At 43.6% G+C, this 27,598-nt stretch overlaps 1 protein-coding gene across 4 annotated transcripts in view; it reads right to left on the minus strand.

Annotated features, from left to right (window-relative positions):
- ZNF280D (zinc finger protein 280D) overlaps nucleotides 1–27,598 on the minus strand; it is a 722,832-nt gene that overhangs the window by 280,053 nt on the left and 415,181 nt on the right. For all 4 annotated transcript variants that reach the window (XM_078684884.1, XM_078684882.1, XM_078684883.1 and 1 more), the window contains exon 14: nucleotides 19,852–19,992. In XM_078684884.1, the coding sequence (XP_078541010.1) occupies nucleotides 19,852–19,992 (141 nt within the window). The remainder of the gene's footprint in view (nucleotides 1–19,851; nucleotides 19,993–27,598) is intronic.

The raw sequence follows: 27,598 nt of genomic DNA on the forward strand, positions 1-27,598 counted from the left end.
AGGTATTTGTGTGGAGGAGCTTCAGCATATTTAGGGTGGGCTGTGGTATGCCCCATGTTGCCAGTTTCCCCCACTATCTGCTTCTCCCCACATTATCGAAAGCAGCACTGAAGTCAATGTAGCATAGATGTAGAGGTAGTTTGGAGACTTTGGCTGCATCGATTATTAGGGAGATTGTGAGGATGTTCGTTGTTGTACTGGTCGATTTGCGAAACCCAGTCTGATTCCATGGTATGATAGAACTCGCCTCGGCCCAGGTTGTAAGATCTTCAAGTATAGTGCCAGCAAAGTACTTTGCCTCATTATCTATCAGTGCTATTAGGCGGTAGTTGTTGGGCTCTGCTTTGTCCCCCTTTTTGTGGATTGGTGCTATTATTGATCCTTTCCAGGATTGTGGTATTATATTCAACCGCCTGACATCCATGAATAGGGGGTGCAAAATTTCCGCCTGATCTTCACTCTTTGCAATAAATAGCACAGGTGGGATTCCATTTGGTCCCTGGGGCCCTTCTTTCCTCCCTTTTGCGATCTGTTTTTTGGTGATTGTGGGCAGAGGGTGACTGACGACGCCCAGTGGTCTATTTTCTTTGGGTGGAAATACCTGCTCACTCTTCTCAGTTGAGCTTTGTCTAGTTTGTTTTTGTGGCGTTTGACTACTGACCTGTTGTCCATGGCATTCGGAATAGTTGTTAAAATGATTTGAAAGGTATTTCACCCAGGTTGATTCCGGAATATGTGACCCAATTCCCGTATGATATGGGCGGATGATCCCATTGACTGTTTTCCAGAGGCGACTGCTGTTATTGCTTTTTATATTGCTTAGCAATTTTGCCCAGTGATCATTAGCCGATTCTCTGGTGATGTGCCATTTTAATCTTTTTAGTTTCGCCCCTTGCTCTTTCAAGGTTGCTCGCACGGTGGCATTCCTAGGAGAACTTCTTAGGTTGTGGAGAGCTGAGTTTATTGTTTTTTTGAGAGTCTTAATCGTGCTCGATGTTCTTTCGAGATGTTGTTCTTTCTCCATGTTTTATGTACATTCTGTTTGTTGCCAGTGGTGTCTGCATATTGTTTTATTAGTGTATCAGTGAATTTTTCCCAGGTTGCAATTTTATTTTCTAGGCTGTCAGGTAGCTGATTGAAAAGTTGTATTGCGGCTTCGGCCTTCGTAGTTGAATTGTTGTACATTTGATTCTCCTGAGGTTTGAGGTGTAAATAGTCCCCAGAGTTACGTCAGGCCTAATCGTTCTTGCTGCCTTGGCTGTTATGTGGAATTCTTGGGGCCGGTGGTCGCTGTCTCCTTTATCCCCCATTCTATAACCGCCAATATGTTGAAAAAGGCAGAGACTTGCAAACGTATAGTCCAAAATTGAGCTAGTTGTTGCAGAGTAGTGCGAGTCAACTGGTGGAGTATCGTCAGGGAATCTTTCGTTTAGTGCTCAGAGATTTAAGTGTTCCAGATCTTCTAATAGTTGGTGTTGCGACATTTCTTCTTCCCGTCATGTGGGGCATGCTGTGTAGGAATATTGTAAATTCCTGTTTGTGCCGCTGCCTCTTCTCCTTGGGACGAGCCTATACGGTACTGATTTAAGTCCCCTGTCAGAATTAGCAGCGGGTTTTCCAACTCCGTAACAGTGTTTGACACTTGATTGACCAACTCGGTTACGTTTTTTATTTTTATTTTGGGATGGCTGCACGAGTTAAATAGGGACACCTCTGTTTCTTCGTCCTCAATAAAAATGGGAATTTTGACTGCTATTATTACATTTGATTTAGGGGCCATCAAAGTTGCAGCCGGTATGCTTGTGGTTGAAACATAGGTAGTCAACCCCCCAGAATTATGACCAAATCTGCCAATCCTTGTAGCCGATGTAGCGAAGCACATGTATCCCTCAATTTGTATCGGAGCCGTAAGCCAGGTTTCCTAAAACAGGATTATGTCATAGGTCGTGACGTAATTTAAGAAGTCTGGGTCGTCTATTTTAGCTGCTAGTCCGTTTATATTCCATGAACAAACTCTAAGGAGAGGCTTTTTTGGTCTTCCTTCGGTTCTATCTTGTGGATCGGGTCAGTCCTGCTCTATACATCTGGTTACGGTGCGTGATATTGGTTCCTTATTACATCGCTGATTTATTGTGGCAGATGGCCCTGCTGTTGGTTCTTCTTGTTCCCAGTAGTAGACTCCTATGGCGAGTTCTCCCGCGGGCTCCTTTAAAGGCACAATTTGAAGGTATTTGGCGCACTTGTTGTCCGATGTTTTCATTGATTAATAGTGGTGCTGGATAAGCCGGAGTTTGAAATGGATTATAAATTATATTATTGTATTATAAATGAATTTTTTACATGTTTTTTTAATCATTATGAGGGCATGTTTTGATCATTCACTAATATCCTATTATTATTCCCGAAATGGCAATTCCTTTATAGAGTGGCTTGTATAGTTTTATTTATTGTATTTAGTTGTATTTATTGTATTGAGCACATTATATTTATGTGGTCATAATTCGTTCAAGAAAATGGGTCGCTTTAATGCACAATGTCAAGGAAAGGCTATAGACAATTAAGTTCCTCTCAGAAAAACTTTATGTTAAAAAAAACGTTATGGTCACTATTCCACTGATCCTTGTTAACATCGTACTCTTAATTTCTGATCAACAGTCATTATGTGCAAGATTTATGAAATCCACATGGTCCTTTGTGTTAACATTACATTAGTACTAAAAAACAGATCATACACTGTTAGACCGGACAGCCCTTTGGGTGGTCCCTCCTATTATTTATTAATTCTGTCCCTTTTTGCCTCCTAGTATTTTTCATTTTTATGTTCACCGGAAATGTTTGGGTGTTATCCTTGGGGTTAGGTGCTTCCTTGTCCCTATAATTGTTTAGGCCTAGGTGTCCCTTCTAATGGTGAAAATTTAGTCACACAAAATGGTGGCTGGTAACTGCCACAACTGATCACCTCAGGAACTGGCGCCATAGGAGAGTATGGGAGAAGCTCCAGAACCTTCCAGCTGGTTCTGGTAGCCTGAGGCCAGCCTATATAAGGGTCAGAACCAGGGCGGCCATTTTGAGAAGTGACCAGTGAGCCTGAGTGAAGCCAAGTGAGAAGTGAAGCGTTAGTGTGGGGAGGCAAGCGCATTGTTAGGAGATAGACTGTCCCTTGGGTCAGCTGCCCTACCTTGCTGACGTGGCCCTCTACCTACTGACTGAGCCCTGACAGCACTCCATCAACTATAGGCCCCTGAAGCCATTAAACCTCCTTCATATAGACGTAGATAACTGGCTGGGGAAGTCACCAGGGAAAGGTCCTGACTAAAAAGGAGATCGTTCAGCTTTCGTTTTCCCCCTTTTCTTTTGAGTGACCCCGACTGAACTGCTCTCTTAGGAGGTGTGGAGTTAAAATACATCTTCGCCCCCTTTCCTGAGAGACCTCTTGGCCATAGGAGAATAGACTTACCTGGCAGCGATTGGCGAGTGACTACTGTCACCGGTCTACTGCCGCTGATTCTTGGGTCCCTGTGGCAGAAAATTAGCTGGGAGGGCCTGCCTGGGGTCAGCAGGGCAGTGAACTTGGAGGCCAGCATTGCGGAGGACAGTGAGGGCAGGCGAGCGAGTTCCCGGAAGAAGGACGGCGTGAAACTGAAGGAGGCCGGCCTGTGAAGCTCCCTCCCCCTCTGACGAACGAGGAGAGGGCGGGACACAGAGCTGTGAGGAACGCCGAGAAAGACGCGGCGTAGCTCCGGCCCAGTCAGCTGCTCAGAACCTGCAGCGCTGGGGTCGGAATCACCACGGAGCCGGGGTACTTGTGGACTGAGGTACTAGCAGGATCGAGTGAGAGGCCAGGACGAGACCCTCAACAACCCGGTAAGGCCGTGAAGCGAAGTGCGGGGCCCCAGGGTCTGAGAGGGCCTCGCAACTGACTACGGAGTAGTAGAGGGAGGGGAGAGTCTGCCGAACCCAAATTCATAGGCCGCATTCACATCCTGACAGTCGTCAGAAAGGGCCAGGAAATTATCACCGGGCTTGGGGCAATTTCCCTTCCATCTGTTTTGGCGGCTTAATGTACCAGTCTCCAAAAGTGTGTGGCTCCGTGACTGACCTACTTTACCTACTTAAAAAGGCTGCCTGCAGGAGAGCATACTGCTGATTGAAGGGTAAATTGCAGCTTAAGGAGGACGGGGTTACCACTGTAATGCCAATCAATTAGTGCCAAAGAACGGAACTGTGATAGCTTGCTACTACACTCTGGGCAGAGCGATCCATAGAGCTGTATGTGAACATTAGGATAATCTGCCTGTGGGTATTCAGAGCTTCAGCCCCATGAACCTTGGTACTACTGAGCTAATAGTAGAACCGATACCTGTATCTTCAGGCTTATAATTGCATTGAGATCTCACGGTTAATGAACATCCTAGCCTAATTGTAAGGAAGTTCTTTACTTGCTGAATACCTAAACTAAAACTATGAAATATATTTTGCTTGTATAAGGTGCAGGAGTTGTTACAGAACCCTCCTTTTAGAAAGAAGGGGAGAAAAGTGTTGTTTATGCTTTATGAAATTGACCTGTTGCTAATACTTACATGTGAAGCTATTTAATGTACTGAACCTAAAGTCTGCTAAGAAACAAAGAGAAACTAGAGAATTTTTATAAAGCAATCCGTATTTTTCCAAATTGGTGTAGTGTCATTCTTTTTGTGGATGGGCACTGAATTACTGTATCTGGGTGTGATGCAAGCTTAACACAATTTGTCTCCGAGATTAGTCTTATCCACTCTGTGCTAGACTACACAAATTGGACTAGGTTCCCCCCAGGTCCAACATACACATATTAATATTCAGGATTTAACCTTGAAAACACAAGAAGAATACTATTCGTTTTGTATGATATCAATGATAGAGCTGCCTGAAATAAGAAAAGTCTCTTTTTTAAATCTTTTCATTTTTTACTTGGGTACACTTATACTTGAGTATTTATATATGACTTAGTACTTTTAGGGAGATATTGCACATATAGCACTTTATATATGGGTTTTACTTGTGTTACAACATCTTATGCAGGAATCAGATGGACATACATTTGCCAAGTAAAAAAGCATTTAAGCAGTAATGTATACCTAGGGGTGAGGTGACGACAAGTATTAAGCAGAGAGAAGTCCTAAAGTCCTCTAGGCTCACTGTGCAAACCACCTTTCAGGGGTATGCATTTGTTCTACACATATTGGAAGCTTTAAAGTTGGTTTTCCTTTTATACAGATGACATCCATCCACTGTGACACTTGTATATTGACAATTTTGTATATATTTATCATGTATTTATATTCACATATTTATATGAGTCATGGTGCACTTCATGGTCGATAGATATATATTCAATATGTGATTGGTTTCTATACTATGGGCATTATTTCTCATCGTTAGGGAGACCTAATGAGACTAAACTCATGTCCGAGATTAATGAAATATTTTACACAAATTACGATCTGAAATTGCAATAGAACTGGTCTTAAAGTGACAAATATCAATCCTAATGTATTTATAGTTATTAATGTAATTAAAACAACAAGATTAACCCTGTTTTATTCCTACTCAACACACTATGAAATGAGTTAAAAAACAACAAAAATGTATGTGCATAGTCTGTTGTCCATATCCACTGCGAGTGGTAACCATGTGACAGGAAATGTAATGGTTTCAAACTCTGCTCTATAGACGCTTCCTTATATGATCAAGGTGACGTCAGTGACCGAAACGCGTCAAAACATGCTGGAGCGGTTAAACTAATTAAACAGAAGTTTGGCACGAAAAGAGGAGTCCGTATACTTTCTTTTCGTCGGAGTTTGGACGGTGTGGGAACTTGGTGTTTGGATATATATACATACAGCTCGACAGTCCGGGTGCTTGAATAGAACTATCAGCAAATAAAACGAGTGCACCGCCATGTCCGCCACCGACGTGGTCAGGAATAGGGAAGAAGCGGCAGTGGAGATGTTTGACAACTCTCCGATAACCGATGCTCCACTGCCAATCAGCAATGTACAAACGGAAGGAGGGGTCAGCACCATACGGGACCTCTTTAAACAGCTAGAAAAGGCGATGAAAACGGAGCAAGCCAAGTGGTGGGAGCAGAAGTCTCTCACCCGCTACTTGGAAGTGGGACGCATACCTCGTGGCCTACGGATAATGCTGGCCCCCAACTTTGAAAACCCTGATCCAGATATGTTACAGGATTGGGCCAAATGCAATCTGGAAAATTCGAGCCGTTTCAATATGCAGAAAGTGATGGGGTGAAGCTACAAAAAAAGATCCTGGACTTGAATGAACAGATAGGAGCACTTACAGACCAGACACAAGAGAAAAGACTCAGAGAAGAAATGACGCTGAGGCTAGCCAAAGAGGAGGATATCATAAAAAAAGTAAAACTTTCAAATTCCAGCGTGACAAGCTGGATTATCAAAATGGGCGGATTTTTACATTCTCACGCAAGTATGACCCTCCAAAGAATACTGCAGCACAAAACAATCCGCAGGGAGCTGCCAATACAGGATGCACCTCAGCGTCTTCCACGGATATTAGCTCTGTACCTGACAGTGACTCTGAACAGGAACAACGCCCAAATACTATGCCATTGGGGTTTACAAAGCGGTTGTTGGCTCAGGAGGTGGACTGCCTCCGCAACGACCGCAAATTGACACTGAGGTCCCACGCAGCAAGCTCAGCATCAGCCAAAGGAAAAACTTTAAACGCAGACAGCGCTGGAAGTGCAGGACTGCAAGGCCCAACGGGAGGACAAGCACCAAAAAAGAAAAACCCGCAAGAGATGGGATCGCCGGCAATAAGACAAGTAAGAGATGCAATGACTGTGATTAATTTGACGGAAATGCACTTAAGCGAAAGTGAGATTAGAACGTTGTCATTGGGGTTAACCTATTGTCCACCTAGTACTTTTAATTATGCCCGCACCAGAATGGATGTTTTTAAATTTGTGTGTAAATTAAAACTGCGCAAACTATATCGGATGAACAAAAACACCAAGACCACTGTAGCCAGTAGTGGGGGTAATGTTGAAACCCTGGGAGTCACGGCAGGAGAATTTGACCTTTTTTGTGACTTACAAGATTTAAATAGGGAAGGTGGGACTGAGGAAGACACACAGGAGGAGAGGAGTTTGAGAAATAACACCCCAGGGGCCACCTCTTTCAGACCAAAGTCAACGTTCAATCCAATAATGGCCCATGACAACATTGATGTCTTTAATGATCTGGTAACAGCAGAGATAACGAAATTACACAAAGCATCAATATGTGAAGACAAGAAGAGTAATCGTTGTAATAATGCTTTTGGCAGCTTAATGAAGAAAATACAGAATAATAAGGACATAATTGTCAGGCAATCGGACAAAGGGGGCAATATTGTCCTCTGGCCTTTAAAACTGTACATGGAGGAAGCTCTGAAACAATTGAACGATAGACAATGTTATTGTAGGAGTGACCCCCAGAAAGCCAAATCAGCATGGGACAAGTTCAACACCAAATTATATGGGTGGAAAGGTAAGGGACTTTTAAGCGGTGATGAACTTAAGTTCCTTAAAACAAACTACCCAGTGATGCCAGTCTTTTACATGATTCCTAAAGTTCATAAGGACCTGTTAAAACCACCAGGAAGGCCTATTATTTCGGCCAGACAGGGAGCCTTTGAGAACACTTCACGCTACATTGACCATTTTCTCCAAGAACATGTCAAAAGTCTACCATCGTACTTAAGAGACTCTATGGATTTTCTGGACAAAGTAAAGAAAGTGATTTGGCAGAATGATTATCTATTAATCACTCTTGACGTTGTGTCTTTATACACAAGTATAAATCACTATGATGGTCTGAAAGCAGTAACTCACTTTTTAAAGACCAGACCAGCTAGTATGTTGGAACACAATAAAATGATCACTGAAATGATTGAGGTATGCCTCACTAATAATTACTTATTGTTCCAGAACCAAGTATTTCAGCAATTGAGAGGAGTTGCGATGGGGGCCTGCTTCTTCCCAGCTACGCGTGCTTGCACATGGGGCTGTGGGAGGAGCGGGTCCTAGGAACCGCACATGCTGAAACAGTGAGAAACAACATAGTGTCACTACACAGGTTTATTGATGACCTTTTCTTGATCTGGAGAGGATCAAGAAATGAGGCCGAGCGTTTCATCTCTGAAATTAATGTTAACGACCTGAATTTACAATTTACTGGGACAATCAGTGAGAGTCATGTCAACTTCCTTGATGTGGAGGTACACATTGAAGAAGGTAAATTGCAGACTAGGTTGCACCGTAAAACTACAGCAGGTAACACGGTCCTGCATGCATCAAGCCATCATCCTGCCCACCTGATCCGAAGCATCCCCTATAGGGAGATGCTAAGGCTCAGGAGAATATGCAGTACAGAGGAATCTCGTACAGCAGCACAGGAAAGCAGCAAAGACAGATTTTTGGCACGGGGCTATTCTTCAAGCATGATAGAAAAAGCTATAGCAAGAGCCAACATAACTGGTACCTCCACACAGCATGAGGGGGTTTTAGATCAAACTCATAAGATAACCAGTAGCGATAATGACCAACCAAGACTGATAACAGCTTACAGTCGTCAGCACAAACAGATACATAAGATCATTGGCAGAAATTGGCCTATTGTCCAGGGTGATCCTGTAATTGGGGGCACCCTGGCATTACGCCCTGCGATTACGCATAGCAGGGTGAGGTCAATGAACGATATGCTGGTCAAGAGTAGCCCAGAGATAGCCAAAAAAGCTGACTGGCTGCACAAAAGTAAGGGATTCATTAAGTGCGCTGTATGTAAAGCATGCACAATGGGGAAAAACAAAACTGCATACATGACCTCCTTTTCTGAGACACCAACTTTGATTTCCCAAAAAATCACATGTAAGACAGATTTCGTCGTGTATGTGCTGGAGTGTGCGTGTGGCCTGCGGTATGTGGGAAGTACCAAGTTGCAGGTCCACAAACGCATACTCCAGCACATGCGGGCGGTCCATAATAAGGATGAGTCTTACCCTGTGGCACGTCATGTTAATACACACCATGGGGGGAACTTAAGTTGTCTCAGCTACTATGCAATTGACACAGTATTGCCTCTCCGCAGGGGAGGAGACATGGAAGCCCGTTTAAGAACACTGGAAACAAGATATATTCTGGAGTTAAATACCAAGACTCCCAACGGGCTTAATGCCACAGAGGATTTGTATACCTGTCTCCAACATTGCTGAGTAAGAGTTGAGCATCGGTTTCGTAACAGGGAACAGTATATGTTAAGAATGTTAACTGGCTGTTGATTATAAATCAAGATAAAAAAAAGAGCCTTTTAGATTCCTCCTTTTTTTTAAGCACAAGGGTATATACATAGAAAAAAATACACTATTTAAAAAAAATTCTCATTTTATTATGTGATTCCTTTTAACGAGTATCGGAAAACTGAACCACGAGGGCAATATAGAGGCAGTGATCCTGGACATCGATCTAGCCCATTAGGGCTTTATTATATTCTCTCCCCACTAATCCCCCTGTAGATATTTCTCCCTACCATAACATTGCTGGTTTGCACTTATTTCAAAAGCGAAATTTTGCACACTCTTTGCTTATTTGCACATAATGTATATTGAATGTATTATGTTAATATTACCAGATCATGAATTTTATATATTTTATGTAGATCAAATAATACTGGTTTTATTTATAAAGTATATTTATGTATTTAATTGCGGGATTTGCACATGGGGAAAGAGATACATGTCTACGTATGCACTTATGATTAACTTCACTATGGTTTGTGAAATTGCCAGATACAAATGCAGTTTTAATTATCATAAGGTGACAAGGTGTATATTAGGAAATGTTTTTTAGGGGGATCAAAATTTAGGATGTACATTGGTATTTTAATCTTTGTACAATGTATTTGGGGAAGGAAAGTAATTTTCGTGATTGATGTCCAAATGATCAGGCTGAAGTCTGTTGTTTATCTCTACAGGCCCACTGGTCAGATGATGCTCGTATACTCGTTATAAACACTAATGTTTGGCTGACCATGTCATGTGATCAAGGGCTTCAGGGCCCGAAAAGCATCATGGCGGACGGAGTGGTGCACACGTTGAAATAAATCAAGCAACTCTACCTCTTTGGGTCCGTTTCGTTTTTCTGCGCCTAAAACCGAAAGAAAGCTAAGAAAACGAAGTTCCGGTAATATAAATATAAATATAAATATATATATACATATATATATATATATATATATATATATATATATATATATATATATATATATATATATATATATATATATATATATATATATATATATACACACACACACACACACACACACACACACACACACACACACACACACACACACACACACACACACACACACACACACACACACATATATATATATATATTACCTACTGGCGGTCGCCAGTAGGTAGTTATAGTTAGGATCGTTTTCCATAGGAAATCCGCAACATTCTATTGGGAAGAACTTTGGCGCCGAATGAGGGATCTGCCTGTAATTTTTCTTGACTTTGCCTCGCTGCGCTCCGCTCCTTCCCTGAAAGTTTCGGGGGGATCCGTCAAGCGGGGGCCGAGATAAAAGGGGGTCCCAAAACGTGTTTTCCCCATGTTAATTTCCATAGGGCGGTTGGACTCACTTTTAGCCCGAACGGCTGAATGGATTTCCACCAAACTTGGCAAAATTGTAGGGACTGGTACCCCGATGTGCCTTTGCTATGTCTCAAGATATATGCTCCAGTGGTTTTTACAAAAATTAGCTTTGAAAAAATATATATTGGGCTACATTGGGCTATATATATGTAGCCCAAAGATGGCCACCAGAGACAAAAAAAACAAATGTAGCCCAAATATCACCCAGATGTAGCCCAACTATAGCCCAATGACAGAATGTCCCAGAGTGTTCTAAAGAACAACTAGAGCGCTAACAGTCTTACTTATGACAAAAGTATGGCACACCTGAAGTCATCTTGATTGGAATAAAGTGGTAACACTTAATACATTTAATTTGAAAAGGAACACAGTGAGGGGTTTCATTTTGCCATAGAAATTATTATATATATATATATATATATATATATATATATATATATATATATATATATATATATATATATATATATTCACTGAAAAAACCATAGGTTTCACACCAGTTATAGTTAGTAATTAGCATTTAAAAAAACCTATTAAATTCACTGAAAAAACCAAAGGTTTCACACCAGTTATAGTTAGGTGGAAATTTTACTCGCATAAATCCATTGAAATTCCCACGTTATAGTTAGTTGGACTCACTATAACTTGCGCGTGCAATGCACTGCTGATGACGTCACATATTACATCACTCATGACATGGTCAGTGACATCACTCATGACATCACTGATGACATCATCCAGTGAATGTGTATCTTTCTGAAAAATAAATATTTTTTATATATGTATATCTAAAGGTTGATGGAAGAATAAATGGGTAAATAAATGTCTAAATGGATGTTTTTTGTGTGTAAAATTGATTGGTTAACTGACTTATTAAATGTAGCTTAGTGAATACATATATTAGCGAGTAATGTTTAAATATTTAAATATCTGTATCTGTGTCTCACTTTGTGTATAAGTGGCTGCATGGGTTGGTGAGTAGCTACATGAGTGTGTATATGGGTTATTAGTTGTTTTTTTGAGTATCAGTATCAGTGTCTGTATGGTTCGGTGGGGGAATATTACTTAGAGCACAGATGCATGAATGAGTGACTCACTATTTGTATGTATTTTGAAGACAGCATGTGTGCAAGACTGTATGGGTGGATGATTGTGTGTATGGGTGGGTTAGTGAGTATGTGTTTTTATAATTGATTGTTTCAGAGAGTAAATATGTTTCCGTTTCTGTAGAAGTATGTGTAGTGGTGTGTATATAGCAATAAAATCAAGTATATGTTTTTTTGATAGTTTATTTGCATGTGTGAATTTGTGTGTGAGTAACTATATGGATGAGTATTAGTGTGTAACAGGATGTATAGGTGTATGAGTACATATGATGAGTAAGTACATGCATGAGTGACTATATAGAACTGTTGGTGAATGAGTGGATGTGTATGTAGATGTTGGAATTACCTAATAAGTTGTTGTAATTGGTATTGGTTTCTCCTTTTTTAAGAAAATGTTAGTTTCTATTTTTGAATGTGTGTGTCAAAGGTTATTTTATGCTGATGGGAGGTCTGCCACTTTGTCACAAGGATGTTGTCATCAGTGATGTCATCTGAGATGTCATCTGTGATGTCATCAGTGATGTCATCAGTGATGTCACTGACCATGTCATGAGTGATGTAATATGTGACGTCAGCAGTGCATTGCAAGCGCAAGTTATAGTGAGTCCAACTAACTATAACGTGGGAATTTCAATGGTTCTATGAGAGTAAAATTTCCACCTAACTATAACTGGTGTGAAACCTATGGTTTTTTCAGTGAATATATATATATATATACACATATATATATATATATATATATCAAGCTCAGCCTCAAAAGTAATCCAACTCCAAAGAACTGCACTCGTGGAACCAAACAGCTTAGCAGTGCTCACGCCAAATTTTAATCACAGATTGTTGTTAACAGACGCGTTTCAGCTTACGCCTTCCTCAGTGTCAACTACTCATTGAGGACGCGCCATGGATATAGCAAACATTAACATAGAAGATGGACTCACTCAAGGTAACGGGCGCGCCATCTTGGAACATGTTAGATACAGTTCAACATAAGGTGCTGTTTGCCCTTTCGTGGAAACAACTTTTATCTCGCCGTGGATCGGCGTGGTCCCCCGTCTATACACATCCGGGGTGGGTGTTTGGTGCTCAAAATAAGTCCCAAAATAAAGTTTCCAGAGTCCATCCTACCATGCATTGGTAAATCTCATGTTCAATTAAATCTCCGGTGCCCAATATGTACAGTGTCCCCAACAGATTGCCAAACCCAAACCCCAGAACCCACGCTGCTGCGTATACAAAGTTTCCAGAATGTCTGTATGTTACATCTTATTTTACTTTCCCAAATGAACCGCCAGTTCTTCCCCATGGTTCAATCCCTTGGGGGCCTTTGTCATAAGGTCAATTATGTACCTTGACTCCAACCGTCTCAGTGTCCTTAATCTGTCCCCTCCTCTTGGGTTCTCAGGTACCGAGTCCAGGCCAAAGTATTGTAGTTTGGTCCTGTCCCTTTGGTGAACCTGGTCAAAATGTCTCGCCACCGGATACGTGGGATCCACTTTCTCTATGGCCCTTTGGTGCTCAAAGATCCTGATCTTAAGTGGGTGAATCGTGCTCCCAATATATTTTAGTCCACAAGGGCAAATTAGGCAATACACTGCATAGTTGGTACTGCAGGTTAGAAATCTTTTGATGGGCTTGGTGATGTCTGCTCCTGGGATCTCGTATGTACGTACTCTCTTGCATCCCACGCAGGCCTTGCATTTGCCGCAAGGAAAAAACCCCCCCATCTCTGCAATTTTGCCTGTTCTCGGTGTCACACTTTTATGATGGCTTCTCACCAATGAATCTCGCAGTGATCTTGCTTTCCGGTACGTGATCAGGGGTTTTGTTGGAATATCATCTTTAAGTATTGGATCTGTCCCCAGAATATGCCAGTTCTTTTGCATGATTTTCCTCAGTTCCATGGAGTCACTGGTGTATGGAGTGATTAGGCGGAATTTGCCCTCCTTTTTGGTTTGGTCATTTGGTGCTTTTGTTTTCAAGAGATCTTCCCTTTTCATTTTCCTAACTCTTTTCAGAGTTTTCTCCAGAGTCGCTGGATCGTATCCTCTCCTGGTGAACCTTTCTACGCAGCCTGCTGCTGCTGTCTCAAAGTCGATTTCTCTGCTGCTGTTTCTCTTCATCCTAAGCAGTTCCCCGTACGGGATACTCTGTATTAGCCTCTTTGGATGATTGCTGTCGGCTCGCAGGATAGAGTTGCCTGCTGTTGCTTTGCGGTGCAGTGACGTGTGCAACTCGTTGTTAATTACTTCCACCCTCAGGTCCAGATACTCAGCTGCAATCGTGCTTATGGTGCCTGAGAGGTGTAGGTTGCAATTATTGTCGTTCAGGGTTGTTATATATTGTTGTGCCCCCTCCATCGTCCCTTGCCACACGATGAAGAGGTCATCGATGTACCTGAACCACCGTATTACTCTCTCCTTTTCTTGCCCCTCAATCTGAAGGACCCTGGGCACCTGCTCCTCCCACCAGCCCACGAACAAGTTCGCGTAGCTGGGAGCAAAGCAGGTGCCCATCGCGGTCCCCGAGACTTGGGTATACAGCTGATCTTTAAACAGAAAATTGTTGCTCGTTAAGCACAGTTCTATAAATTCCAGCAGCATGCGATTGTGCAGAGCAAATCTAGCCGGTCTCTTATTCAGAAAATGTTCCATTGCCACCAACCCTAGATCGTGCTTGATGTTAGTATATAAACTAGTAATGTCTAACACAATCATTAGGTATGTTGGATCCCATGATACTTCAGTTATTTTCGTTAGAAAGTCTTTGGTATCCTTCACATAGGATTTGAGCTGTATTACCAGGGGGAATAAGTAGCTGTCTATAAACTTGGACATGTTCTCCGTTAGTCCGTTTATTGATGACACTATAGGTCTTCCTGGGGGCTCCCTCGCGTTTTTATGTAGCTTGGGTAGGTGATAGAAGGTTGGGATCATAGGATGGTCACTCCTCAGGTACATGTTCTCTTCACTTCCCAACATGGATTTTTTGTACCACTTGTTCACTAGATCGTCATACCTCCTTATGCCCTCCTTGTATGTTTTGTCATCGGTCTTTTGATAATACTGTGTGTCTGATAGTTGCCTCAGTGCCTCTCTTTCATAGTATTCACGTGACAGAAGCACAACGTTCCCACCCTTGTCTGAGGGTTTGATGATTGTATTTTCATCCTTTTCCAACTTACGTAGAGCCTCCCTTTCCTGTGGAGTGATGTTATCTCTTCTGTTGGACGTCTCTCGTTTGCCCCTTAGAGACACCAGATCTTTGAGAACAGTTTCAGAGAATGCATCTATCGCATCCCACGGCATCATCGGACAGAATGTAGACTTTGGCTTAAAGTTACTTTCCTCTCTTTCTTGTTCGATTGCATATTCCTGGGCTCTATTGATCATGGTATCTGCTTGTGTGATCTGCGACTCTCTATCCAGTCTTAAGTTCTCCAAAGTCTCTATCCCTCTTAGATCATCACAGGATAGAATATCGGTAGCAGTTAGTCTCTTCTGAGCTAGTCTTGGTCCTTTAGTATTTGCTCTGATTTGATGGTACTTATGTAGCTTCAGTTTCCTCACGAATGCGTGTAGATCGATCCTCATCTGTGTATATTCACTTTTATTGTTAGGGCAGAAACTCAGTCCTCGACTTAAAAGATTCCGTTCTGCATCCGTTAACTTTCTGTCTGATAAGTTAACTACAGTGAGGTCGTCCACAGTGGTTTTATTCATTTTTTGCTGGGTTTCCTTCTGTTTTTCCACTTCTGTGCTTTTCCTCTTCCCGCCTCCCCCTGCTCTCCTTGTTCTCCTGCTCCCCCGGTTTCTGGTGGCTTGTTCTTGCCGCCTCGCAACCATGACTGGCGGATTACAGTACACTCGTTGTGAAAAGGAGGAGGGAGGGATGCCTGGCTTCCTCTTTGTCTCCCGGTCGTTGTTTTCTTCCTTTGATCATCCACTGCTTCACTGTCGGTGACTTCTGATTCCGACGTATTCAGTGGTGATAACGTTCCCTGTGCCCTTCTTCTGTCGACTTCTTTTCTTGGGGCGTCGTATTTCTTAGCGAAGGTCAGGATTCTACCCGAGAGGTAATCGTTTTCGTCTCTTGTATATTTCTCCTGTTTACATGTTTTGATCTTTTCCTCGTATTTGTTCAGACGAGCTTTAAGTTGGTCCTTGAATAATGCTAACCTCTCAGGTTTTTCCTCCTGTAACAATTCTTGCTCTAGTGATTCTATATCAATTAGAGTTTTTGCGCGGTCACTCCACGCGTATTTGACTAATATTGTCAGAGTTCCTTCGCAATACTGTGCAGTATGCTCAGCCCAGTCTGTCAGGAGTTGGGGGTCCGGGTTTTCATAAGACGGGATGGTGTACACTCGTAGTCCCCTCGGTACCCGTTTGTCGTCTATGTAGCTCTGGAGACTGGTAGCCTCCCACCACTTCCTGATTTCTCTTTCGTGAAGTCGCTCAAGCTTTACCAGCAGTTCATTGAGTTTGGTCTTCGGCTGTTGGGGCGCTGCACTGGCAGCGGAGCTTGTCACTATGCTCTCTTGTCTTTTGAACATTCCTTTCGCTGCATCCCTGCGCGAATCCTCACAATACATATCCTATCATGGATTGTATTGATAACAGTAACTCTGTGAGATGGCGTGAGCACTCGTTTGGTGTACCACTGTCGCCCTGCTGCCTCTGCCCCTATGTCCGTTAATGATCCGGACTCGCGCTCTCACCGTAAGGTTTGCGTCATCCGCGTCGTCCTCCGACTCCTCTGCGGCTCGCTCACTTCCTCCGGTTGATAGATTCTTTGTAGCGCGTTTAGGTTCTGCAGCGGTGCCCGTCCATAAATGGCGCTCCCTGTCCCACTAGAAGAGTCGGGGCACTCGCGGGCGGGTGCAGTATGCGGTAATGGGTACCCGCATTCACATCAAGCTCAGCCTCAAAAGTAATCCAACTCCAAAGAACTGCACTCGTGGAACCAAACAGCTTAGCAGTGCTCACGCCAAATTTTAATCACAGATTGTTGTTAACAGACGCGTTTCAGCTTACGCCTTCCTCAGTGTCAACTACTCATTGAGGACGCGCCATGGATATAGCAAACATTAACATAGAAGATGGACTCACTCAAGGTAACGGGCGCGCCATCTTGGAACATGTTAGATACAGTTCAACATAAGGTGCTGTTTGCCCTTTCGTGGAAACAACTTTTAGAAATCGACTTTGAGACAGCAGCAGCAGGCTGCGTAGAAAGGTTCACCAGGAGAGGATACGATCCAGCGACTCTGGAGAAAACTCTGAAAAGAGTTAGGAAAATGAAAAGGGAAGATCTCTTGAAAACAAAAGCACCAAATGACCAAACCAAAAAGGAGGGCAAATTCCGCCTAATCACTCCATACACCAGTGACTCCATGGAACTGAGGAAAATCATGCAAAAGAACTGGCATATTCTGGGGACAGATCCAATACTTAAAGATGATATTCCAACAAAACCCCTGATCACGTACCGGAAAGCAAGATCACTGCGAGATTCATTGGTGAGAAGCCATCATAAAAGTGTGACACCGAGAACAGGCAAAATTGCAGAGATGGGGGGTTTTTTTCCTTGCGGCAAATGCAAGGCCTGCGTGGGATGCAAGAGAGTACGTACATACGAGATCCCAGGAGCAGACATCACCAAGCCCATCAAAAGATTTCTAACCTGCAGTACCAACTATGCAGTGTATTGCCTAATTTGCCCTTGTGGACTAAAATATATTGGGAGCACGATTCACCCACTTAAGATCAGGATCCTTGAGCACCAAAGGGCCATAGAGAAAGTGGATCCCACGTATCCGGTGGCGAGACATTTTGACCAGGTTCACCAAAGGGACAGGACCAAACTACAATACTTTGGCCTGGACTCGGTACCTGAGAACCCAAGAGGAGGGGACAGATTAAGGACACTGAGACGGTTGGAGTCAAGGTACATAATTGACCTTATGACAAAGGCCCCCAAGGGATTGAACCATGGGGAAGAACTGGCGGTTCATTTGGGAAAGTAAAATAAGATGTAACATACAGACATTCTGGAAACTTTGTATACGCAGCAGCGTGGGTTCTGGGGTTTGGGTTTGGCAATCTGTTGGGGACACTGTACATATTGGGCACCGGAGATTTAATTGAACATGAGATTTACCAATGCATGGTAGGATGGACTCTGGAAACTTTATTTTGGGACTTATTTTGAGCACCAAACACCCACCCCGGATGTGTATAGACGGGGGACCACGCCGATCCACGGCGAGATAAAAGTTGTTTCCACGAAAGGGCAAACAGCACCTTATGTTGAACTGTATCTAACATGTTCCAAGATGGCGCGCCCGTTACCTTGAGTGAGTCCATCTTCTATGTTAATGTTTGCTATATCCATGGCGCGTCCTCAATGAGTAGTTGACACTGAGGAAGGCGTAAGCTGAAACGCGTCTGTTAACAACAATCTGTGATTAAAATTTGGCGTGAGCACTGCTAAGCTGTTTGGTTCCACGAGTGCAGTTCTTTGGAGTTGGATTACTTTTGAGGCTGAGCTTGATGTGAATGCGGGTACCCATTACCGCATACTGCACCCGCCCGCGAGTGCCCCGACTCTTCTAGTGGGACAGGGAGCGCCATATATATATATATATATATATATATATATATATATATATATATATATATATACACACACACACACACACACACACACACACACACACACACACACGGCTAGCAGCTTCACTTCATATACACATACCTACATATACACACACACATACATACAGAGACAAGACTTTAAAGAAAGCAACACAAGCAGTTGTGTTGTGATGATCAGTCAGTAGTGGTGAATTCTTGTAATGGGTGTGTGGTTCTGATCTGCGTGGCTGGGTCCAGAGTGGTAGTGACCTATATTTGTGTAATTTTATCTGGGCCCTACAAATGTCAGCTGGGCTTAAAATCAGTCTTGTGGGAGTTGTGGCAGATCTTGAGCTACATGGGGTGTAAATGTACATTCCTAGGTGTGTGTGGGTTGGTGGAATGCATTGTGCCCACTGTAAATCTGAGAGTTTTTAAGTTGATTCTAAAGTAAGACAGCAAGATTGGTGACCTGCATAATCTCATAGTTTGATTTTTAAATTGCTGTTTAAGGCAGTCAAAATAGGTAAATCTCTTAGCATTTGTGATTTCCTCATTGCAACACCAGCCAGGCAATATACCTGGCTCCATGTACTACTGTCCACCAGTACCCTCGACTATCGTGTTATCCTCGATCTCCCTTTGAGGGAGCATGCGAGTGGTGTTGGGAGTATTTGCATAGCTAAGTGGTCAACAATTACTTGGCCTCTTGGCTGACGTAACCACTTGTGTCTGTAGTTGTGGGCTTACGCCTGGAGGATTGGGGGAGGAATCTGTGGGGCACACAGGTGTGAATGCAGGGCAATTCACCCTTCCCATAACTGCAATGTGTTGGAGGCATGGTATTTTGTTGGGTCGTGAGCAATCTTGTAACCCAGTAGTGAGCCTGAAATCATGAATTAGGGAGTCTAAATGGTTGGCTAGTATCCATACAGTTGTGTTAGATCTTTATGATCAGCACACAAAATAAAAAAGGCTGCACGTTTCAAGACAAGTCAAAGGATTCTGCCTTTTCCACATTCTAGTGCAAATGTTTCTTTACCACATTTCTCCATAGTATTTCCCTTGTATATGGCATGAATAGTATATTACAGCAAATGTGAGTGAAGATTTTCATTGACAACAATGAGCATGTCATTTTACAATAGGTGATAGGACAAAATGATATATTAAAGGGGACCAGAATAGCAGCCACTTCCTTTCCTTTATTTTTAGAACGTAATACTTTCTCATATACTTGAACGAAGCCCAATTTGTACGGACAATAAGCAGAGTTCTCGCTTTTCAACTTAAACATCCACCAAATATGCATTATTTAAACAATTAAATAAACTTATATAGAAAGAGAACACAAATTATACACAGATAATAGATTATGAATGTGACTTACCTCACCATATGATTTGCGTATGCCTTACCACAGCTAGTATTGTATCTGCATAAACTGCAATTAACATACGCTGGAAAGTGGCTTGCAAAATCCTTCACGACAGAATCGCATTCAATGCACTTCTGAGTTCCAAAGGGGTTCCTACAAGTGCAAAATCAAATCACACCATTGCATTAACTATTTTGAATAATTGAAGAAGGGTACGGCATTACACATTCTAGGTAAGCAAATTGAGCACAAAAATGAAAAAAAACAGTGCTAAGTGTTACAATGAAAAAAATGGTTTACCGCCCTCCCCATCCCAAAAAAAGGCCTTAAATTACACTTCAATTTGAGGTTATCAGATTTAGGACTTTCACTGGTGCACTAAACAACAAAAAAGTTACTCAGATGGTTTTCAAGCAGAGTTGCTTTGCCACTCACATATGCTATGCATAGGTTTTCCTGCATTCGGTTTAATCCTCCAAGAACTGATAAAACACCACCAAGAGGGTAATAGCCCTTATAATTCTCAGCGCAGAAACTTGACTAACACCTGCAGGTCCACCATCTAACATGACAAAGAAAATAAAGGCTGCAATAATGTGTTGTTTTTTATTATTTTTCCTAACTTGCCCAACACAATGGGCTTGTTATACAGGGCTGTGAAACAGTAAAGGTATTGGATCCTACATCTGACCAACCCGGATCTCAACAATAGGAAAAACAGAACAGGGTGGCTGGACAGGATTATTCGTGAAACAATTCCCCAGACACACAGTCAATCTGTACCGTGTGACCACTGGATTTAATTTTCCAAACAAGTTTATTTTTCTTTTTTACATTTATCAGCAATTTTTTGAAACACAAGCACAAACAAAACCACTGTCAATTCAAAAGGTTCATATATACAGTATCTACAAATGCACACATTTACAAATTTACAACAAAGAATCAAACAGAAGATTGGTTAGACACACCAAAAGACAATCACAAATGTATAATAATTCAAATAAATTGCAATTATATACAGTGCAGAGATTAATCCATAAGCGAACAAACGGGAACCAGTCCTAGAGATTGAAAAAACCAAGTGACAGGCGGGGTTGAGATCAAAAACAAGCCTGCCTGTCAACGAAAGCCTGTGGTGTAATGTTAAATAGGGTTGCAAGGCTAGGATACAGAGTGGTGGTATGATTTACATCCTAGCAGTTAAAGTTGGCCCGTTTTCTGAATGAAGTAATCAAGCCACATAAGGTCCTTCTGTGGCTTGATTACTTCATGATTTACATCCTAGCGGCACCCTTTGTTGTAGCCACAGGGTGGTATTGTCGACGCGTTTCGAACCTAAGTATTCAAGGTTCTCTTCAGGACAGGGACTGGGAAACAGATTCTGCACGCGGGCACAAAGGTTGCCGTGGCGTAGGTATGTCGTGTTCACACCTGCAATAGGCGCAGAGCAGGACTTAAGGCGTGGTGTCAGGCTTCAGAAGCTTGCAGGTATCAGGGCGGCTCACATTATTTTGCGCGTGTAGGTCTGGCTATGCAGACCACAGGGAGGGAAGCGTCCGGTCACTGGCCTCAGTTCAGGCCGGCAGTTAAAGTTGGCCCGTTTTCTGAATGAAGTAATCAAGCCACAGAAGGATCTGTGGCTTGATTACTTCATTCAGAAAACGGGCCAACTTTAACTGCCAGCCTGAACTGAGGCCAGTGACCGGCCGCTTCCCTCCCTGTGGTCTGCATAGCCAGACCTACACGCGCAAAATAATGTGAGCCGCCCTGATACCTGCAAGCTTCTGAAGCCTGACACCACGCCTTAAGTCCTGCTCTGCGCCTATTGCAGGTGTGAACACGACATACCTACGCCACGGCAACCTTTGTGCCCGCGTGCAGAATCTGTTTCCCAGTCCCTGTCCTGAAGAGAAGCTTGAATACTTAGGTTCGAAACGCGTCGACAATACCACCCTGTGGCTACAACAAAGGGTGCCGCTAGGATGTACATCATACCACCACTCTGTATCCTAGCCTTGCAACCCTATTTAACATTACACCACAGGCTTTCGTTGACAGGCAGGCTTGTTTTTGATCTCAACCCCGCCTGTCACTTGGTTTTTTCAATCTCTAGGACTGGTTCCCGTTTGTTCGCTTATGGATTAATCTCTGCACTGTATATAATTGCAATTTATTTGAATTATTATACATTTGTGATTGTCTTTTGGTGTGTCTAACCAATCTTTTGTTTGATTCTTTGTTGTAAATTTGTAAATGTGTGCATTTGTAGATACTGTATATATGAACCTTTTGAATTGACAGTGGTTTTGTTTGTGCTTGTGTTTCAAAAAATTGCTGATAAATGTAAAAAAGAAAAATAAACTTGTTTGGAAAATTAAATCCAGTGGTCACACGGTACAGATTGACTGTGTGTCTGGGGAATTGTTTCACGAATAATCCTGTCCAGCCACCCTGTTCTGTTATACAGGGCAGCATGCATCAAGAAAGACTGGTAGAAGATTAGTCTGCTTGCATTTTGTTCTTAAGGAATGTCACTAAAAAGTGGTTTCTTTCATTTTGTTTTCTCTTTTCATGCCTAGTCTATTTTATGACCTTCAGCGGAGCATTACATTCATATATCTTTTTGCACTTTTGAAATCATAAGACTTCTGCTTTAGGTCTCCGATAACTAGACTTTCCCTTCTTGACAACTCACACCTTGCGTTCAAGACAGTGGCAGCAAGATATATTTCATAAGAATTTACCACATTTTAAGATAACCTCTTTAAAGGCTGCTGTTTACAGATTTAACTCTGTCACTGATTGGAGAAATGTTTGTCTCATAGGAATCTTGGCCAGTGTGAATATCACTTTTTTAGCATACACATACATAAATCCATCTGACACATAGGCCCTCTTTGCTCACATGCAAATATTAATAGTAGGGCAACTGCTAAACACCCCAGGCTTTAAATATTCAATTGAAGGTGTAGTGATAGTTGCCTGTGTGTTGTAGCCCTGTGCAAGGGATGGTGGAGCAAGCATGGCACACAACTTTCCACATGCCAAAGAAGCATAACAATTCACATCCGTAAAATGTTGCTCCGGGTGGGGGAAGAAGCGTGAACAGCATCCTCCACCTTTCTCAGTCTGGTACTTGTTTGATGCTACCCTGGGCAGGTAAAAGGTTTACCTCCTCCGTCAGGGTCGGTAAGTGCTCCTTTAAAATGTGATGTGGTGTGGGAGGAAGATGAAAGAGAGGAAATAATGTGTAGGGTGGAAGTCTTTTCTCAACTCCAGAGAGACACAGCCTCCTGGCACAATTCAAATAACCCCTACTACATCCTGCTCGTTGCAGTACTGCATAGCAGCAGTGCTGTCCATGAGAACTTGCTCCAGCTTCTCTTTCATGGACGGCAGAAAGGCGGAGGACAAAACATATAGCTCAAAGCTCCACCAGACTATGCAGGAGCAGCCTTTCTGCGGACCCCAAAGGCCACTCCACCTTCACCCATGTGACCCAAGAGAAGCTGTGAGCTCTGGGTGGGATGGAAAAGCGACCTTCCCCCGGTCAAACCTGATAAGCCACCACTATACAACTTGACTGAAGCCCACTTGGGATTTTGACTGAAGCCCAGGCGACAAAGGCATACCTCATGGAGGTCTGTGACTAAAAAGTGCTTCCAGCAACATTGGCATGGCTCGAAGACTAATTGTCAGAGGAGACATGAATTAGTAGAAAATGTTGTGAGTGATCACAGAACGACAACGTTCAGAGTAGGGCTTCAGATCAAAGCTGGAAGACACTACTGACAGCACACACGGGTGGAATTTATGGTCAGCTCCATTCTATCAAGTCCAGCATGGGGGAGCACTCATGCTGAAATTCTCCAGCTCTTGTCTGGTGCCTGGAGATATGCTAACGTTGAGGCCTCTACACATATCGGTATCCATCAAACCGATAATGTTCCTTGCACTATAACCACCTGTTTATAGCAGTTTTGCAGACTCAGCATGTAGCATGTAGTGCTGTAGAATCACATGCACAACCCTCTTGCCCAGAAGCCAGATGATCCCAGAAATGTTCTACTTTTGTTTCACCTTACAAAATGCAGACCACTTGTCATTGACACTCCACTTAACTTACAGTACTCACCCTCTGAGCAAAACACATAATGTGCAGTGGAGTCTTTTTCCTGGTGTTTTGTGGACTAAGGGAGGATTCACAACAGGTCTTGTGACTGGAAACGTCAATGAAGAAAACTGAGATGCAAACATCCGGGCCTAACACTACATCGCAGGAACAGGCAGAGCAGGTTTATCAACAGTCACAGATGCCACACACATATTTATGCTCTATGTCAGCACTTCTTAACCTTATAAAAACTGTGAACATCTGAAAGGCCTGTGCGGGCCTTCCAAGTTTAAACTCTTTACTATGACTGGTGTGGGAGGGAAGAAAAGGCAATACAGCAATGGAGTCCTTAAGTGCGAACTTCGCTCTAGTGACAGAGGAGACATACATGAGCTGGCCTCATGCTTTTAGGGATTCATTGTACCTCACCTAATGGCCTTGCTTCAAGAGTTTGGTCTTTGTAGGACGTCAGTTTATCAGTTTTTCCTCTTAGACATTCAATCATGTAGCAGAGCTGGGATGAATGGTTAGAGTCTAATAAATGCAGGATTCCCAACCCACAGTTCTCTGGGGTGTTTTGTGCAGGTCTTGAATGCCAGTTTCTATCACTTTCCTTCCCAGATATAATACATACAAACTGCCTGGAGGAGAGATGTGGTGTCACTACTAATAGGGAGAGGCACCACTTAAAACTGGTACAAGATACATTTTATGCACAGCAATACACTCCACCCAAAAAATGGAACAGTGTATGCAGGCTGTCAGCGTGGTCTTAGCCTCATGTTGAAGTTCAAAGTTTGTCCTAGCACATGAGGAAGTAGGGTATCTAGATGCCAAGTCCTAAATGGAGATCATGGCCCAGGGATACCTTGTTACCTTGGATATTGACTGTGCTAAGGATTTTCCTCCCATTAGGATTAAGCCCTTCTATTTAGACATGTTGATCTGTAGGCCATTGACTGTGCAAAATTCCTCAGGAGGGGTTGGGAGGAATCAAGCCTTGAAGTGAGTGCTGGGGTTCCGTGATCATGTGAAATATACTGTTTGTAATGGTTGGCACCTTAAAATGATTGCAGCAAAATGATATACAATGGATCTGTAGGAGTTTTCTGAAGGAGAGGTACCAGGCAGAGGTTATACAGAATCAGTAATAGGGGGCATCTTTGGCAAGTCTCTCTGCAAATGAGAAATAGGGCAAGCAATTGGCTGCAGACCTTAACCATTGCTCTGGGATTGCAATGTAAAGCTGTGATCCAGCCCAGGCGGAATTTCTACAGGACAAAAAAAACGCATTCCCAGTCCTTCCTGTCAAGTGCTTTTAGATGTCCAGTGACAGGACTACTACTTTCCTCTTTATCCAGACAATGCCAATGAAATGAGGGGGAAGTTTGATCTTGTCGTTAATTGCTCGATCCAATAACAGTTTATCAACGGTTGGCCAAGACTTTGGGGAGAAGTTTCAGATCAAGATTAAGTACTGAAATTGGCAAATAGTTTAGGCAAAGAGCAGCATCGTTGTCTGATTTAAGTATCAGTGCAGTACGTGTTTCGGTCTGGCTTCAGGTGGCGTACATCTCTGCATTAAGATTGTTAACAGACTCTGTAGAATAGGAAGGACCTGAGAAGTTGTGAGAAAGTGTCCTCTTTCTGCAAGGTAGCTCACACGTTTTGCTGAACATCTGATGTGCTTTGACTGAGTGTGCCCTGGGCTCCTGTCAATCAGGTACCCAGGGCCTAGGTTCTTTCCCTAAAACCAAATTGGTATCTCTGGCCACAGGTGAGCCCTTGGTAAATGGTACCACAGGTACCCAGGGAACTGTGACCGGGGAAGACCTCTAAGGGTTGCAGCACTTATTGTGCCACCCTTAGATGTCCGGTACCTTTACACTCACACACTGTCTTTGCAGGTTGCTTGTCATTGTGCAGAACAAAGTGAAGAGTCGACATGGCACACATCCCTGTGAGTTATGCCTACAACCCACTGCCCTGGCATAGATCAGTCACCCCTCTAGCTGGGTGCCATATACCAGTGGTGAGGGTACAGGTGTATGAGCCCTGTACCCCTACAGGGTCGAAGTCCATTCTTAGACATTGTAAGTGCAGTGCTGCCATTAAGAGTGTATGGTGCTGGGAGCTTGTTATTACGAACTACACAGCACCATAATGGCTACACTCAAAACTGAGAAGTTTGGTATCAAACTTCACAGCACAGTGAAGTTTGCCAGTGTGGGATTTAATGAAAAATGCACACAGAGGGTATCTTAGAGATGCTCCCTAAAAAAAGACCTACTACTAGTGTCCCGGCTGAGAGGCTGCTTTCAGCTGCCACCACCAGACATGTTTCTGGACCCCTGGGTCGAGAGCCTGCTGCTCTCGGGGGCCTAAAACAATGCACATCCTGGGACAGGGTGCAAGCCTTCTCCCCAGGATGGGCATTGTCCACAAAGGGGGAGCTTCAAAGGTTTGCCGCCTTTGTGAGCTTCCCCAGGCCACTTGCTGCTTTCAGCAACTGGTCCCCTCTGGTTCTGACCCCCACTTTGGGCAGAAGAACCAGCGGGAAAAACAAGTGAGGAAGAGAGGTGTGCCCACCTCAGCCAACTCCACCCCTCAGGTGGACGAGGCGAGATGAAGCACAACTATGTCCCTGCCATCTTGCATATGGGGGGACCCAGCTAACCAAAGAAAGGCTTATGCCCACCTGCCGCTGGAGGGTGGCATATAGGGGGTGTACCCACCCAGGGAAGGGACCCATTGGTCCAAACCTTTTGCCTATCTGTAACGCCCCTAAATCTAGTATTTAGGGGCACCCCTGAACCTTGCTTCCTCAGGTAAGAAACCAGAAGAAGACCGAACAGCGGTGCCGAAGCTAACAAGAGGAGGCCGCTCACTGACTTGGCCCCAGGCCTACCGGCCTGTCCCCACCTCGAACCTGATCCAGCAAAACCTGGTGTGTCCTGCAGCCAGCAACCTCAAGAAACCCGGAGGACCTGCCTGCCTTCCATCCCAAAGACTCAGTCTCCCGTGAACACCAGATTTGTTTACCAACAGACTCCAGCTCCGCAGAGATTCGCGGGTCTGCACCACTAGAAACCCAGAGCCCACCGCCCAAGTTTGAGTGGCCCAACACCAAGAGGAGGTCTCCATGGTGATCTCTCAGGTCAGGATCGCCGGGGAGACCTCCTCTTGGTGTTGGCGGGTCAGGGGTCACTGAATCTCGACCCCTGACCTGCCTCAAGACTCCAACCAATGCCTGCAGCCTCAAACCGGAAGGAGTCCTCAACCGTGATCAGGAGCTGGTAAGAAGACCCAACCCTAAAAGGCACCCCTGCACCCGATGCCCCACGGCCTTGGGTGGCCCAACCTACGGTGCCTAACCAACTCCCAGCATCCCAAATTACCTCTCCAAGTGGTGGTCGCACCCAGAAGACATTTGTCTCCGAGTCTGCAGTGTGTTTGCAAACCAAATTCTCCCCTTTGAAAGTTTTAGGGCACCCGATGCCAAAACAGCACTCCGCACCCAGCCGCTGAGGGTGCACCTTTTGTGCTGGCCTAAACCCCCATTTGCTTTGAGCTTAAGTCCACGAGCATTGCTCCCACAACCGAGTGGCCTGCTTGTCGGCAGCCACTAACCGGAGGCCCCTT

The sequence above is a fragment of the Lissotriton helveticus genome, chromosome 3_2 (assembly GCF_964261635.1).
Source record: "Lissotriton helveticus chromosome 3_2, aLisHel1.1, whole genome shotgun sequence".
Classification (NCBI taxonomy): domain Eukaryota; kingdom Metazoa; phylum Chordata; class Amphibia; order Caudata; family Salamandridae; genus Lissotriton; species Lissotriton helveticus.